Source organism: Micrasema longulum, unplaced genomic scaffold (assembly GCF_059751315.1).
Source record: "Micrasema longulum isolate JH-2025_06_02 unplaced genomic scaffold, ASM5975131v1 h1tg001792l, whole genome shotgun sequence".
NCBI lineage: Eukaryota > Metazoa > Arthropoda > Insecta > Trichoptera > Brachycentridae > Micrasema > Micrasema longulum.
This window is the reverse complement of record NW_028278966.1, coordinates 631,154-649,929: the sequence shown is the minus strand read 5'-3', so window position 1 is coordinate 649,929 and position 18,776 is coordinate 631,154. Positions and strand designations below refer to the sequence as shown.

Below are 18,776 nucleotides of genomic sequence, written 5' to 3'. Positions count from 1 at the left end.
TAACTGCATCATCACAATTGAAAATTAACTTCGATCAAAAAAACACAAAAAAGAATTGTTTGGGATTTTGAAGCTTTTTCAACCATCAAATGTAAAAAAAACAATATATTCGTTCTTTCAAAATAAGAGTTAAAGCTTCGCTATTAGGATATTACTAGAAATATCTTCATATAAAGTTTATATTTGAAGCACTAACTTTGTGGTTATTCATTATAATAAAATAAATAAAACAACTTTGTTTTTAACCACTAATTTTGTAGAAATATAGTAATTTATAGAAATATCTTTAATACAATTTTCGATTCAATGCACTGCAACATTAAGCCCGTTTCAATAGAAACATCTCTCAATACAGTATCCGATCACAAAAAAAATCCTTTAGGACCTGTAATGTCAAACAAGTTTAGAACCAATTTTTTGCAACACATAGCTTTCAAATACAAAACCTTTGATAAACGATTTTGAAATATAAGTACAGGACACGCGATTAATTGATATTTTTTTGTTTTAAAAAGTGCTTTAAATAAATAATATAATTTGAGTTAGTCCACAGAATGTTTATGATCCGTATTCTATAATTATAAATAACTTCTAGATTTAGATAATTTTTTAATTAAATTGTGGTTGCACCAATAGTACTTCATTTAAGTTACAATTATACATTAGCAGGAATTACGCTTGTTGGTGAAGCATGTGGAGCTCCTACCCAGTTGGAGGTTCACAGTAGAAAACAACGTTGAGTTGAAGTGCATTTATTACATGATGAATAACTAAAGTACACGAGAGATGAACTGCGTAAACTTTAAACGATGAGTCACCGAGCACTGAACTGGACTGTATGTTGTAACCGATTGACTTTGTAACCTGACTGTATAACTAAATATGTTACTAATTATTTACTGTTAAGTATTTACTTTACTTCCTAGAAGGAACTTGATTTCGTGAACTACTTCTTTGGAATATGTTTCTGCACTGTTCTTAATACAACATAAGGTTAGCTGACAGTGGGAATTCATTTCCTGGGAAGAAAAAATAAGTACATTTGCATCATACTTAAAACCGCAACTTTGACCTGCCTCGTACTCCCAATATAATTAGTGAAAATCTGACCTTTGATTTGAGAACCTCCTTACCGCTATCCGCCACAACAACTCACGCTAAACCCCTATCCGCTGTGCCAACCCCATGAGAAACAAAAAAATCTACTTGACCTTGGACATGCTGTTTGAAAAAACCCCATCGAGGAAAACTGAGGTTACCTTAGGCAACCCGAGCTTAGGAAATGATTTCGTGTCTTGGTTAGTGATCTAATGACCGAATGACTACCTTAGACATAAGCAGCTAAAGCTGTTTTATCTTCCTGCTTGCAGAACCAACCTGCCGATGGTAATGCCGGTAGGAAGAGCAATGTCTTTACTCAACCGTATCTCTTCGGATATCAACATCTTTCATATTAGTGAAAAAAGTTCAGAGAAAAAAGCATCTTTTTTCTATAACTGCTGGGTATTTTTATTTTACCGTCTTTGTATATTTGAATTTTAGTAAAAACTTTTTCGTGTCATGTCTGCCTTGAAACATTTTTGTAATATAAAAACGTTTATAAAATAAATAAATTGAAATAAATTTAATTATATGACATATTTTTCACTCAAACGAATGTTATATTCATTAATTTATTTTTGTTTCACATAAAACATTATACTTGCTCTTTTCTATATGAACACCTTACCGGGCATAACCCGTGTTATATGTCGGTAGTCAGATGGCAGAAGGGACTATCTGTATTCTTGTCTATGTTTTAGTTTTTTTTTAAATTTTAATGAATATTTCAGTAAATACTCGCAGCAAAAAAAATGAAAAATCAGCGTCATTTAGAATGGTAATTTATTATTAAAAAACAACACTAAAATATTTAAGTTTGTGGATTAAAGTCTTGAAATTGAGACGTATTTCAGCTCTCCTGAACATTTTTGAAAATTACAGATGGTCCCTTCTGCCATCTGACTACCGATGTGTTTTTTTATTTTGTTTTTTATGTATATTTGGACCCCTGTATTTAGTAGCCTTACGTGTCATGTACAAGGCTAAGGTACTCGAAAAAAAATCGTTTTTGTTTGTCTTGGAATTGGGATGTTCGATCACTGATTTTGGTTTATTACCTTTATGAGTCTAAAGGTATTCAATATTTTGTCATTTTTGGAAATCTTGATGGACGAAATAATTTATTATAAATTTTCGAATGTATCTAAACATGCAATATCATTTTTTTCTTGTGTTAAAATTCACTTGAAGATTTCCAGAAAAAAAAAAGGTTATATTTACAGCAGTTGCCGAGATATTAATTAATTAATGCAATTGCGACGCCGGATACATCACAGGTACAGGCGGGTTAATTAATACTGGCAGGATATCTGAATACTTAGAATAAAAACCCTGTTCAAGATGCAGATACGTGACTTGCAACAAATGTAAATGATAAATAGAAAATTGAAATATGTGATTACTCTACACACAATTATATTTGCATTTGGTATAAGTTTAACACAACATACACAAATGAATTATTAAATACTTGCGTATTTGTTGAATTAAGATTTATGTATATACAAATAAACATGCATCTATCAATCTTTACTTTTCTGTAAAAGTCACGTAATTGCAATAATTGGTTTATTTTTTCATGGAATTTAATTTTAATTGTTTATTTTTTAAGCCTCTAGAAAAAATGTATAAATTGATTTTTAATTATTGTCTGTTTTCTAAAATAATATTTAAAGCACTAAATTTGTGTTTTTCCATTTCAACCTGTTCCATGAATTAATCTTTTATGTGATTTTAAACGATTCCCATAAGAAGCCGTACTAGTTTCCATATACTCATTATATCGTTATACTTTTTATTTATTGTAAACAAAAAATAACACTTACGAAAGTACATACCATCACTTACCACTTTAAAAAAAAAAAATTACCAGTGACCGGGTTTCGTCGTGACCGACATTGTCAGACGTGGGAGACTAAACAAATCTCTATGTTAAATACGAGTTTAAGCAGAGGTTGTAAATCTTGATTTTATGTAATTATGGAAATTAAAAAGTTTAAATTAAGATAATTTGAGAATAGAGTAAAAACAATTGTATGAATTTAAGTTTTGTTTGAATGGATATAATAAAAACCGGTGAAAATTGTATAATTTTATAAAGTGTTATCATGAAAATGTACATGAATTACATGTATTTAAATTTTATTAAAACTATAACAGGGGCCGCTGGTTGGTAGTTCCATCGACAGCTATGTCTCCAGGTTCGAGGGTAATTAATTGATTCTCTAAAAGTATAATTCCCGGCAATTAATTCTTATCGAGTAGTTTCATTGTTTGTATTTTAATGGATACAATAATGGGGAATAAACGTGAGGTACCTGATCGTTTAACATTATTTTATCAGGGCAATTTTTAAAGCGGCTTGCACTTGTATATAACATAGAAATTTATTTAGTCTCCCACCAGTCTGACGATGTCGGTCACGACAAAATCCAGTCACTGGTAAAAAAATAAAAAATAAAAGTGGAAGAAACCCACATACGTTTTTTTGTTATTATAATTTAAATGCAGTTTCACCAATTATCGGTAGAAAAACTCAATCTATGTAAAAGAAAAATTTAAATTAAAAATCACTCTGCGCTTTTGACAACGCAGGACCAACTTTTATAAAATATTGTTTGAATTATTTTAAACGCATACCTAAGTACTAATATTTGTACCAAATTGAGAAAAATTCAAAAACCTCAAATACATACTTTTATACAGGTGTTCTTTAAACCCTGTCACATCCGAAACCACGATAATCAGTATGGGCAAGAAGACTTATAAGCATATTAACAAAAATATTTAGAACGAAAAAAAAAATTGAAAATAAAATATTAAAAAAAAAACAAATGGTTGCTTACTTCTGCAGGGGAGAAGCGGGGGGGGCGCGGCCGTGCGGCTGTGCAGGCTCCCCCCTCCCCCCTCCCCAGTCCTCGTTTCATCCCCTACAGGAGGAAGCAACCATTTGTTTTTTATTTATCTTTTATTTTTTAAGATTTTAGTGGTTTTAAAAATTTATTTTAATGTGCCAATATGTGAACATATTAATACAACGATTGTTAAGTCACTCGTATGCAGAAACAAAACTTAGGGTGAGGAAAGTGAATTCTTATCTCATTTGCAGAGAATAAACCGAAGACAACATAATGTACTTACCTCACTTTAAGGTTTGTCTCTGCATACGGGTATAAAACTCTTAGGTTTTGTTAGCAGGACATCTAGTGACTATACTTATAGGTATGTTCACAGTTAAAACACTTTATTGATCACTTGTTCATCCTCTTTTAGAATATGCCTCCGTGATCTGGTCTCCCTTCTATGTAGGCCGAATAAATTATATCAAATTGGTGCAACCTCGTTTGCTAAGAAAAGTAGCATGGGTGATTGGCTTTGAGAGGGGAGACAACACTTACGGAGAAATAGAGTCCATGTTAAAAATCTCAAGTGTACAAAAACGTAGAAATAACATTGACTCCATATTTATGTTGAATTTACTGAATGGCTTAATTGATGTACCATCGTTAATGGAACAAGTGGCATTCAATCTTCCGATCCGCCAATTGCGAAATAATAATGTGCTGTTCCTTAATCAACACAGCACAAACTATGGCCTGCATGAACCAATGTCCCTATTGTGTCGTATTGAAACTCGAGACAAGATTATGACTTTTTTGGTGTGAGTCTTTATAGATTTAAAAATTCACTAAGATAGACCGGATCTTGTCTTGAGGTAGTATTTTTTTTGTCCTAGCTTTAATTTTGTTTAGTTGTAATTTATCTGATTAGAAGCTATTTTTATTAAAATAAATCATATTGACCATTGTTGGAATGGACTGAATAAAAAAAAAAAAAAAAAAAAGTAAAGTACAATAGATAATGTAAATTTAAAGGCATGCTCCAGTGTTCTCAAACCCCTAGTTCCCAGCAGTGTTCCACGAATTGGCTGATTATAATATTACGTCTTTTTCCAAGGCCTACTACTGAGCGTCGCAGCGGTCCATCCACAATAATACAGTAATTATTATTTGAAGGGGAATTGCCTCGCATTTTTGTTTTAATAGGATGAAAAACACGCAAACTCTAATGTTCAATACATTTATTCGATTTATATACATTTCATAATACTATTTATACAAAGATATATTTTTTATTTACGGCTAGACGTAGGTATAAAAAAACAAACACACATAAAACATTGTAAATCAGTATCTCAGTCCGCAAGTCCCGAGTGTCGGTAAGGTATATTGGCACTTTTCCCTGTATTTTTCCCATAACTCGAATCCAAAATGTTGATATATTAATTGGGCGCACTGTGATCCCATTGTAATGTCATCACTCAAAAGATCTAAAAAATGAACAATAATCAAATTTTAGTTTACTCATGTCAAATGATGAGACAATGGTTATTATATTTCGTACTTATGTATTTACTCAAGCAAACAGTCCAATCCGTACATATTGTCATAAAATATTTTACATAGAAATACAAAAAAAATCACAATATCAAGGGTACAAGACAAATAATAAAATGTGCAAATTGTAACATAACCAAAAAAAATAAATTGATACTTTCTCTTCCTAATATACTAGTACTTTCGCGAGTTTGCCTTTCTAAATGTTATAAGTTAAATATTGATACTTTCTTTTCCTATTATACTAGTACTTTCGCGAGTTTGCCTTTTTAAATGTTATAGGTAAAATATTGATACTTTCTTTTCTTATAATACTAGTACTTTCGCGAATTAAATATTAAAAGTAAAATATTGATACTCTTTTTTCCTATTAAACTAGTACTTTCGCGAGTTTGCCTTTCTAAATATTCTAGGTAAAATATGGATATTTTCATCCAAAATTAAAATAGTAATTTTACAATTTTTCCTTTCTAAATGTTACAAGTACACATAATTTTATATTTTCTCATAATATTTGCATTTTATAAAACACATAATATAGAAATTAAATTATAATAGAACATGCAAAAAAATAAGAATTTGTATCGCCAATATTTTTAGTATGTCCAAATGTTTGTGGAAAAGGTTAACAGTTTGCCAAACTCATTAAGAATATGAATTAATAGAACGGAGGTCCGGTGCAGCTACACATCTTATACGAATTATTGAAGTACAAAAATGCATCATAAAAGTTATTCTCAAGGCACCAAAAATAGCACCATCTACATAAATCTTTAAAGCCTTTAATGTGTCTAAGATATCTTAATTTATTGCAACGGAGAGGGAAACAAATGATAAGGAACATGAAAATTTAGGCATTTACAAGGCTTGTAACCCGTCATTTTTTTCCCTGTCTGTTGCTACAAATTTAGGTCTAAATAACTCTTAGGGAAGAAATCCAGCCAGTCTGCAAACCTTCTGAAATTCTCAAAACATTGTTGTCCAAGATATGCCTAGCCCAATATACCCTTGAATTATTCTGCTCGACAGATTTGGAGATGGACATCGTCATTCTCCTGCTCAGGGGCACGACTATATAAGAAGGGTGACAGATAAAAATATTATCACTATTTCTCCCTTTAACACAATATTTGGACAAAGGACTGACTATGGATTATTTTTCTCCCGAGTTGTTTAATATGCTTTTACATAAAATTAAATTAATTGTTTCCAGGCGTTGCCTATTAAGTGAAATAATTCGACCAAATGAATCTCTTCACAACAATAAAGGCTCAAGCTCTTTCAATTCACTATAATCAACAGATGGGAGACTTGAAGAAATATGGATGTTTAAACATAGGCAAAATGGTGAATTTTACAGAGTGTGTAAAGTGGCCACTAAAACGAGCTAACAACAGGTCATAAGCCCTACAAATGCCTAGACTTCCATATTCCCTTTCCTAAAATGTTATCCATCTCTGTTGTAATTTGTTAACCTTTCCCTAACTAAGCATCCAAAATTTACAAATGAACCAAACGGGGGGACTAAACGACCCCAGCGCTTACTTGTATATGGCGTCAGGAGAATAAATCATTGGAAGTGTTTATGACCGTGCAATAACTTATTAACGTTTTCGGGTACACATATTTTACGCATTCGTGTATTTTATTCAATTTTGTTAGTTTGCCGAATGCTTGCGTACATAGAGTGAAATTGATCCTTGTATTATTGACGTCTTTTTTTTTGTTTTAATATAAAAAAAACTGTTTCTAAATATAGAAACAAAAAAAGAAAAATGCTTCTTTCTATTAATTTCACGATTACAAAAAATATACGGCAAATAGTTTTAATAATAATTGAGTTATCGAATTAAAAACGATCTATAGGGGATTTGAATCCCCACCTTTGATCCGGCTAGGATAATATAAGTAGGACAAGAAATAATATATTTTTTTAATATCACACTCATGCCTTCAGATATGCCTCATGATAAATACATAATATTTCAAATATCTGCCTTCTAATAATATACAAAATGATAAATCAAACCGCTTATACACGCGTTTGTGTAATATTTGTGTAAAAAAGCGAATTAACAGGAATGTTGCGTCTCATAAAACGAAATAATACGGACCAAAATGGACACCAAGTCATTGGAACAAAAAGCATAATAGTACTACACACGTGCGTTTCCAGAAACTATCTACCAGCCAGTGGGCCACATGGCGATGATATTTACCTACTGTCTACAAAAGCTTCTCTTCGGACATCTATCTCCCTTTGTTAACCATGGAGTTAAAACAGTGTTTGATTTATTTAGTTTTTTATTGCTTACTTCTTGGCATGAACACTTGATCAATTTACTACTATACTCTATTTTTTTTAAATTTATTTATATTGTCTTAACTTTGCTGAAATTCCTCTCGTCCATGCGCTTTGTAGCTGCACGATGATTGGTTATCTAGATTTAATATATCAACTTTAAAATACCTTAATTTTGTAAACGGGGTCTAGAATTCCAATCGTCTATGCGCTTAGTAGCTGCAAGGCGTGTTGTAATCTTACTCCTTTTTATTATTCATATTATTATTATTTTGCAATACACTAAATTTATTTGTCAATTTTTAAAATGTGTAAATAGAGGCTAAATTTCTAACTGTCTATGCGCTCTGTAGCTGCAAGACGTCCTGTAATCTAGCTCCTATCTGTTATAATTTTTGATTGATCTTAATTGAAAACGAGTAACTAGAATCCCAACCGTCCATGCGCTCTGTAGCTGCAAGACGTACTGGGATATTTATTAATTGTACAGCGCCCTTGAGGTGATTTTCACAAAAATGGCTCTTATCCAACTATATATATACAGTGAGTAGGATTATGCTGGATTAATCTTTAAACTGATTTATTGTTACATGTATGTTCAATTTTAAATATAAAAGGTGCAATAATTGGAATTTTTAATGGTTTTCCTGGATTATTTGAAACTTTTGACAGTTTCGTATATATTCGTGTTAAAAAAAATTACCGTAATTCTTTATTTATATCACTACAGAGATGGGTAGAATTTTTGTTTCAAGATTATGGATATTCGAGCGTTTACAGGGCTTATGACCTGTCATAGGTTGGGTTCAAGTGGCCACTTTTATGTAGATACTCTACAACATTCCCCATTCCGCTTATTAGTGAATATCCATATCGGTGACATTTTTGGTTTTTGTATATATGTCATGAAACAAGGAAAGCTTTCGCTAGCGCGTTTGGAGCGCCATCTATGTATTTGATATTGAGGTTAAGTATTAAATATGTAAATATATATATACACATACCAAAAATAATACCGTAATTCGATGAATAAAAAGTGATTTTTTATAAAAAAATGATTAAAGAGTATTATTTTTAAATCATCATGAAGAACAATTTCAAATATTTGTCAATACGTAATGACATAAAATAAATATGACTGACAGCACCTGTTTCTAAGTAAATATTTACAAAAATTTCGTCAGAAATTTTATTTATTTTTTTGTGAATTTTGTAAACACAATGTTTATCCTTGCGTGGCTATATGAAACATGAGTACATATAAAACAATACTACAAAAACTAATGTCATTTATTCGCTTATATATTATGAAGTAGTATTTTGGTATATTAGATCTAAATTATAATTATTTTTTTCGAATTACCAAAAATAATCATAATTTAGATTTTCGTCGGCCACGTGGCGTAATGTTCAGCGTGTTTGCCTACCATGTAAGAGGTCTCGGGGTCGATTCCCGACATGGTTAAAAGGAAATATTTATTTAAAAGAGTATTTTTACACTAGAATATTTCATTGTCCTTAGACTGGTACCTGAAGCGTAAGACTTATCAGCTTACCTTCATGTAACAAAAATAATCAAGATACACTGCGATTGATGCACCAATGAAGTGCCCTATGCACCATTAAGTGCAGAAAGGGAACGATGATCATGAATACATTTATTTATTTAACGTTTCCCATTACCTAAAAGAAAAATAAATATTACTGTACATAAAAGGTAGAGAAAGGGACGTCTTAAAATAATGTGTTCTTTTCAATTATTTGATCAGTTAATGTTTTAAATATAAATTACAAAAAACGTACAGTGTTATCAATACGCATTACATAAAAAAGAATTATGAACAAAATTTTTGATTTTTTGAACACAACCTTTTAATAGTTTAAACATTTATAAAAGTATTTAAAAAATCCCATACATAGAACAATAATTAAGGTACATGTATATTGTATAAGCATAATTCTATATATCTTTATGCTGTTCCTCTGCAAAAAAGAGACAACTTTTTATATTTGGAGAGGGGCTCATACTAAATTATTAATACTAGTTTATAAATAAGAATATTGTAATTTTTTTTAAATATGGCTTATAAATTATTTACCCATGTCTAGATAAAAAGTGTTTTCTTCTTAAAGAATTATTAATACAACAAATTTGTATCCACTAAACCTAAAAAAATTAGAAGTTTGTTTTTGGATTTTATTCATAACAAACACACAATAGTTTTGATTTTAAAATCTTGTAAATTGTATCTCTTGACGCATAATTTCCCAGTGAGGAAAAAACGATATCTTAATCGTACGACTATGTTCTATTTTATCAATAAACATCATACCCTGACACGTCACGTTACAGTCTCCACCAGGTGAATTTTTTTGACACCAGTTCTCATCATTGATCTGGAACAGTCCCCAGTTATATGAACCGTTCTTCCGTGGTCCTTCTTTTCTTGTTGTTATTCTTTGACTCTCTGCTTCTATCATGCAGATCCCTAAAATCACAAAAAGTGTTCATTATTTAAGGAGCCTGATTAATACTATTTGTGGTGTTTTTGATCTTCTCTAGTCTATGATAAAAACAAAAATATATTAATTATTATATTTATTTGACAATTACAGTCAGCATTACTTAACAGGAGTTGTTTAACCCATCACGTAATGCAGACTATAAAAAAGGTATAATTTAATGAAAAAAAAAACAGATAGCTGCTAAACTGGCGATATGTACAGAAAAAAAGGTCCATATTTTCTGCAGAAGCCGTATTCAGAAAGCAAATTAATGAGTGAATTCGTAAGGGTAATCCGTGCGTTAAACAGTATATAAGATCTCGCTCGAGTAAAAAAAATACTAGGAATATACAGAATAATCTCTTTCACTATATTTGAAATATATATACTTCCAGAACTCAGCTTATTGAAATGTTTCTCAAGAAAAACTTGACAAAGATATTTGAAGGTGTTGTAATCCAGCATTCCTGTTAGGAAAAATGATGGATGTAAGAATGGAAAATTATTATTTCCTTTAAATTGTAAGAATCACTAAAATTGCTTTTGATCCTTCTCTAATTCAAGGATGTGTTTTGATTCGGAAAGGTTCCAAATTATGGGACAGTATTGTAGATGCTGCAGACTAGTGTATCATACAATGTGCAAATTGCAGTAGTATTATTTTTATTTTATTTTATTTATTTCGAATACAAACAGATGTACAGGTTAAATGAATATTTAAAAAAAAAAAAAACAAATAAAATGGATACATAGTAGGGCCTGCCATCCAATTATATGTATTCACTAAATAAAAGTGTAATAAAGCGACGACGGCTTAAAGTTTAAACTATATAAATAATAAATATACTATTTATAAAAATAAGATAAATATGAACAAAACAAGGAGATAGTCAAAAGGAAATTGATAAGGAGTGGTAAAGGATGATTGAAGGAAAGTTAGAGTGGAAAATTGCATTTGATTTAATGATTAAATGAATTATGAATGAAGAGCATGAATCAAGCCTATTAATTATCTTCTGTACATATTGTATGGAGTGTTAAATATATCAAGACTATTAATTTTTTTGTTAAATGTTTCACATATACGAGGGATCGTTGACTGTTTCCGATGATTAGTTTTAATTTTACGAATATAGAAAATATCAGAGAGTCTAGTTGGCCTGGAGGCAACACGGTAAGCAAGTAAATTAATGAGTTCCGGGGAATCGAATCCATTATTGACAATTTTGTAAAGCAGGATCTGATCAAACATATCTCTTCTGTGTGCTAATGAATCAAGGTTATATAATTTTAATGAAGCTAAATAATTTGGAAAATGCAAATTAAATTTGTGTTCTAGTTTTTTCAGGATTTTTTTTTTGAACACTCTCGATTCCATTAATATTAAATTTTATAAACAGGAGACCAAATAGCAGTGCAATATTCAAGATAGGGGCGTACGTATTTTATGTAAAGCAATATAAATGAACCTAAGTTTTTAAAAGATTTACACAGCCGCATGATAAATCCAGTAATTATTAAAATATCTAGAGTTTCGAAGTACAAATCCAAACATCTTACTAGATTAATCTACAACACTAGTTATATGGAACTTGAACGTGTAATGTGATTCAAAAAGTTTTTAAAAAAGTACATTTATTCATGTGATAAGGAAACACATATGTTTTTTTGGATCGAATATACGAAGTATTTCTCAAGTGGTTGAAAAGGAGTTATTAGACATTTAGATCGAACACGGTTTTATAAAAAATGCTTGAATTAACAAATAAAAATAATATTTTACCGTGTACAAGAGCAAAAAGTTATTAAAACGTTCGTTTTTAGACTTTTTATATGGAATTTTGACACTCATACGAGAAGTCGCAATTAATTAAAATATCTAAAGCTCGTATTGCATAGGTAAATAAATGGTACTAGATCTTGTGTAGTTTGTTGTACAATAATTCTTGTGCCAAATCTTGGGGCATTTTACTGGCTTCTTTAGATGAGGCAGTCACGTATTCATGCGCAGTGTTTAGAAGTTTTCGGCGCCATGACAGACAACGGGCAGTTTCACAGTTGACAAAATAAACTTTCTTGTGACAACGTGACTACTGACAACGAACAATATGTTATTCTGCTATTAAAAACCAACTTCAGATTTTAACGTTATTTAAAATAGCATGGATAGTCAAGTTTATTGAAAACTATTAGTTCCAGAAAAGGAACCCAAGCGTGAAGTGAAGAAAGTAGGGAAATTAATACAAGCTTCATAATAAAACAGGTAAAATTGAGAAGATTTAGATCAGGAAAAGAAAGTGCCAGTAAAATTTTGCGTATTTTTTTAAACATTTGCCTGTATATTTTTACTGTATATGACACCATAAATTTTCATCTCAACATACACTTATGAAGTTTTTTATAATGTAATTCACACACAGTCACTGAATTATCAGAATCATCACTGACGAATGCCTATAGAAGAGCACAAGACCGTTCCAGATGGAGGAAGACTGTCCACAGACGAGCCATGCCTGGAGTCGGGCGTAATTACCATCCTCAGACATGAGGTACGGATTGAAGAGAGAGAGATAATGTAATTACGATTGAAAATTCTAATTTTAATATCTGCGTAATTGCGGTAATAGTATAAGGGGGTATTTTAGTATCTAAAACTTAATAATCGATGAAAGTCAATTGTTGGGTATCTGGATACTCAATCATCGTGGGTGTGGGCCCGACTGTGGTTTTCCCAAAAGTGCTCCTCGAGACTAGACTTAGTTCATGGGCCAGGAATCAGAGCGTAATGCTCTGGCAAAAAGTACTTGGTCAGCACCATGCAAAAGAACTAATAAAATAATATTCTTTGGTTTGCTTTCGACCTAATTAAGCTCAGCCGAAATCAAGTGAGGGTTATCACTAAAGCCCTGACAGGGCACTGCAGATTGAACAAACACTTTGCTTGAATGAGGTTAGGTTCATACCTTTCCGAAATTTCTAGATGTAGGTTCTGCAATGCAGATGAGGAAACACCCATACATACGCATTCCATGTGAATGTAATGTTTTACATTATAAAAAGAGCCACATCGTCGAGAAACAACTGGTTAAACCTGAAGATATTAAAAAGCTCGCCCTCTACCAAATGACCTGATACTTTACGAATCTGGACTTGGAGGGGGAGATTTAGCAAAATAAGAGCTCTCACCTTCCACCATGGAGGTTGAGAATTATTCCCTGGGATCCGACACAACAGATCTTTACACGTCGCAGTGACATCGAGAGCATGCATAACACTGACCCCCGCTCTTAAAATAAGAATAAAAGCAAATGGTTTAAAATATCTCATAGAACATTACCTCATATTCAATTGATTTTGTGATTTTCATCAAAAAATAGCCTTTTTTCTTTAAGGGCTGTAAAATTTTAAATTATAACTTTTCTCAAAACGCATGTTTTTAAAATCGTAAAAAAAAAATTACGGAAAGATCTGAAGGGCTTTTTTTTCGATTCAACCCTTTTATTATGTGAAGTTAATTGTTTATTTCACAGTTTTACTAAGTTATTTGAATACTAATAAAATAACTTATTTTCAGATTAACTCATTTTTTTTACAAAAAGAAATCATGGTTTATCATCATAAAATATAAACTGTAATGTCAAAATATCATTATTATTACCATCATTCCCTTTTCGCACCTAATGGTGCATAGGGCACTGCATTGGTACACTAATCGCAGCGTATCTTGATCATTCTTGTAACATAAAGGTAAGGTGATCAGTCTCACGCTTCAGGCTCCAGTCTAGAGACTAAAATATTTTAGTGTCAAAACACCCTTTTAAAAAACATTTAATATTAACCATGTCGGGAATCAAGCTCGAGACCTCTTGCATGGTAGGCAAACGCGCTGACCAATACAGCACGAGGCCAACAGTCAAAATATAAAGCAACAAAAATACAGAGATTTATAAAGTTTTATTATTAAAAATAATAAATCAATTTTGTCATACACAATTCAACAGGTTTGTTATCAACTTGTAAACATGATGAAGCATATTTCGTTCTAAAATGACACAGATGGTTTTCAAAATGACGAGATTGTAGAAGTATGAAAATTGGATAATTGTTTTCAGGCGGCGCCTAGTATGAGAAATAATTTAATCATACGAATCTCTTTACAACAATAAATGTTTCAGTTCTCTTACTTCACTAAAATCAACAGTTGGAAGACTATTTTGTGCCGTCCTTTCCTATCAAAGGGAAGCAGTGTCATCCTTTCTCTCTGACTTGATTAAGTCAATGCAATTAATGACCTTTTAATAAGCAGTGTTACCCGCATGATTGTGAGGTTTATCTTTTGGTGACTTATATGAAAGGGGTCGGTCTTAAGAAAAATTGATAATAATAATCCAATCTGATGTTATTGAACTTATATAATTATAATAATGAACATAGGCCATTCTGATATAAGTAAATATAGTTTACTTTTCGTGTTTGCCATATGGTAATTTTTTACTACAAAATACAAAAATGTTCAATACACAATTGTACTCCCATGAGTTAGCAATTTTATTCTGGGATAGGTACAATTAAAGATTATCAGATAAAAATATATTTAGTAAAACATCATTATAACAAAAATAGACAAATCTCGAAAACCTTTTTAAAAACAAATTATAACATATTATTTAACATTAACTTATAAATGTAAGGGGTTATCGAAAAATAATTTAAGGAAATGATTTGTCAGTAGAATTCGATTGCCATCCGAAGACTAGAAAGAAATTGTTTTAAGGTAAATAATGAGGTTGAATGACAATATTCGACCATGGCCTTTGATGAAATAAGCTAAACTCCCAGTGAAAGAAGCAGTAAAAATTCAAGAATTATAACTAATAAAAAGTTTTTATAGAATAACCCTTTTCTTGAAAAAAAAAACCTTGTTTTTTTGTTTGAGTAAAAACGATGGGAAGACCCACGGTTTTTAAAACGGTTTCGGGTATGTGAAGGAATATACTTTAATTTGGAAAAATTCAAGTGTGTAAAGTGGACACTTAAAACAGCCAACCATGTCTTGTAAATGCCTAGACTTTCATATTTTATTTTCTGAAAGGTTCTCTATCTCTGTTGTTGTCTGCTTATATGTTATTCGTTTTTTAATCTATTAACTTCAAACACTAATTTGTGATTGAATCGAAAGAAAATTGAGACCAGTATATAAATAAGAAAAATCCAAACACAAAGCATTGTACATATAAGAAATAATGTCATGCGCATGAAACTAGGGAAAAAAGAGGATTACCAATGAAGAGAAAAACAGTCTCAAAACTCATAGCACAATTATTGTACAAGGAATTGAAGCTGTAAAATGAGTTACCTAAATAAATTAATGAAATAAAAAGCATTCAAATATTTCAAATTAAATTGAAAAAAATATGGTCTTGAGAATTTGTGTAATTTAATTAAAAGTTAATATATGTTGATGTTATGAACTAACCTTTATATGGCATAAATAAATTATGGCAATAAATCAAATAATATAAACATAAAAATTATGTACGATTTTTAGTTACTCCAATAATGGCAATTACTAAGTTATTAGTACTAAGTACAATTATTATTCATATCAAGCAAGTGAGAGGATATGAATTCAACTCAATTTATTCCATAAACATATGTTTATTGATTATGACCAACCATTTACTTCTTCCAATCTTTGATTATGCAGATGTGTGTTATCCAGATGCTAATTTTGAATTGCTTGATAAGTTGAAACTGTTGCGGAATATTTGTAAAAGTTTTATCTTTAATATTCGCAAATTCGACTACAGAACCGAATATCGCACGCAACTACACTGGCTCAGTATTAGGCATGGAAGAAACATTCACATTATATAACTTCTTTACATTTTTTTTAATAATCCCGCTTTGATTGTTTATCTGAGAGAACTCTTCCAATCTCTATAACAGTATGGGCTAACTCTTCGTTCTAGTAACGAGAGAACCCTTTCAATACCCATTCACCACACTATTTTTTTTGCGTTAGGTATGAAATGTCGCTTCCTGAATATTTTAGTTTTTCCTTTTTCCTCCCGCTTTCCTTCCTTTTTTTACCGCCTTCTCTCTTCAAGGTATAGTGTAGATATTTAATAAACTTTTACTTCTTACAAAAAATATTTTTTTATTATATTTTGTTCTATAATTAAATTATTAACAAACCCGTAATATGTTCAAATACCACTGATTTTCTTAAATTGAACGGTTTGGGTAGGTAGGACAAAATTTCCTTAAGTCAATACGCCGGCCTTTATGCATATGTATGTTAACTGTTTATGTATATAAATTGTTTAAATAAATAAAATAAATACGTATGCACTTACTAATGTAGTTAAATTAAAATACGCACATTATTGATTAAAAATAAATTAAAATTGAAAAAAAAGGCAATAATTAGTTTTCTAGTATAATATGCAAATAATAAAGTGTTTTTTAGTTCACCAGAAAATAATATCTATATCTTTAGTATGTGTTACTATGAATAAATCAAATAAACGTAATGTAAGTATAAAAAAAATATTTTAAAACTATGTAACCCACAGACAAGTCTTAGCTTTGCGGGAAAAAAAATAGTGTTTTTAAAAAAAGTATGCTAGTCTTAAGATATTATTTTGGAAAATAAATTATATTAAAACGAAAAATGGAAAAATTAATAATTAAACAACTTTGTTTTCAACTGCTTATTAAAAAAAAATACTTAACGGTTTCAAAGCTACACAAGATTCTTTACAAAAGTATAATTTTATTAAAAATATTTGCATTTTTATGATTTATCCAAACATTTCAATTTTGGGGGTCATTTTCAACGAGTTGTAAATAACCCACTTTAAGAAAACGAAGTGGGGTTTGAACCTCGGACCTCTGATCTATGAGTCCGTGACACTAGCCATTAGACCACGCGGTTCATTTTTTAGGCTTAGAAATCATCAATCGTATGTTATAGCGACGTGAAGTTTAGAAGAATCCATTTAAATTATCAGTACTGAAATGAAAGAATAAAGTAAAAATAGAGATGTGGTTGCTGATCTGAAAACTTACAATGACGGAGAGTTTCCCTTGGAAATCCTTGTCGCAGTAACTCATTGGCCAGGTCGCATCTCGTGAACCCCCTGCCAGACACCCATGTTACAAATAATAAAACAATAACGGCAAAAACTGTAACCCTGACACAAGTCATATCCACTCGTGTAACTTGTCGCACATGCCGAATCAAAATGGCAACGATTCAGTGTGAGTGATACGTCACGACAACCGAAGAAGCATTGTTTAAGCAGCTGAAGATCAAAAAACATTAATCTGACTTCAGACAAGCAGGTGAACTTCTATAGAAACCTTGAGAACTTATCGAAAACTATTGTGCCTTACTAGTAATTGATGGTTTTAGACAAAAGGACAGAAACATGATTATGTATAGAAATGTGCCCATGACTTCATTTACCTCGTTAATAGAGCAATATTGACAATATTCACACACAAAGAAAAGTAAAACACAGTTGGCAGTGACGTGGACCAAATATAATTTTAAAATACAATCTGCAAGTCTGGCTGCAGTAAAAACTATTTTTAAAAAGCCAACTCAAACGTTTTTCCGCGAGAGAAGTCAAATATCATTATCCTATTTAGAAATAACATAATAATACTGTGTGAATATGGCATGGAATGTAAGATCGGTAATTAGATGGTGCGGTAAAACAGTTTAAAACAGAAGCAAGTTATGGGGATAATAAATGATAACAGGACTCAAATGAACGGTAACGTGAGACGAAGACGATAAAAAAAGACGTAGCACGATAAAAAAAAACAAAATCTTAAGTCCAGTCATGTCAAAAGCAGGCAGAACCAAAGGGCATGTATGACAGGATGTATTAATGTGTAAGAAGCTAGAAATGTATGCCAGGATGAACGTGTGTGGCGGTTCATTCTCTCTGCCTACCCCTACAGAGAAATGGCGTATTGGTAGTAGTAGTGGAAGTGGTTAAAACAAGTCCTATGATTTAAAATGCAAACGTCGCGATATTTATTGGCGAGTAAGGCCGAGAAATGTATGTAAGCACAATTAAATTTGACAAAATATGAAAATTAAAAAAAAAAATACATTTCTTGTGTATAAAGAATTTTGAGATTAATTTTATTTACCTATATTGGCGTAAAAAAATGAGAATAAGAATAAAAAAAATGCAAATAAAACATTCCTTTGTTTAAAATAAGTGTTAATAATTCTATGAAGATTAAAATATGCATTATTGTTTTAATATGCATAATAGTTAATAATAAATTTGTTGATAAAAACAGGGCAATGCACTGCAGTGAAGATAATAATATAAATTATGAACATATTACAACAGAGATAAAGAACATTTTAGATAATGTAATATAGAAGTCTAGTCATCTACAGGGCTTATGACCTGTCATTGGCTGGTTTAAGTGGCCACTTT

At 30.9% G+C, this 18,776-nt stretch overlaps 1 protein-coding gene across 1 annotated transcript; it reads right to left on the bottom strand.

The window, feature by feature from the left end:
* Window positions 1-5,167: 5,167 nt before the first annotated feature.
* Window positions 5,168-17,560, bottom strand: LOC148273975 (lysozyme-like). Its single transcript, XM_088237806.1, has 3 exons — window positions 17,380-17,560; window positions 10,134-10,289; window positions 5,168-5,431 (listed from the first exon to the last, which is right to left on the bottom strand). The coding sequence occupies exons 1-3, from the start codon at window positions 17,516-17,518 to the stop codon at window positions 5,289-5,291; spliced, it is 438 nt and encodes a 145-aa protein (XP_088093932.1). The 5' UTR covers window positions 17,519-17,560; the 3' UTR covers window positions 5,168-5,288.
* Window positions 17,561-18,776: the final 1,216 nt, after the last annotated feature.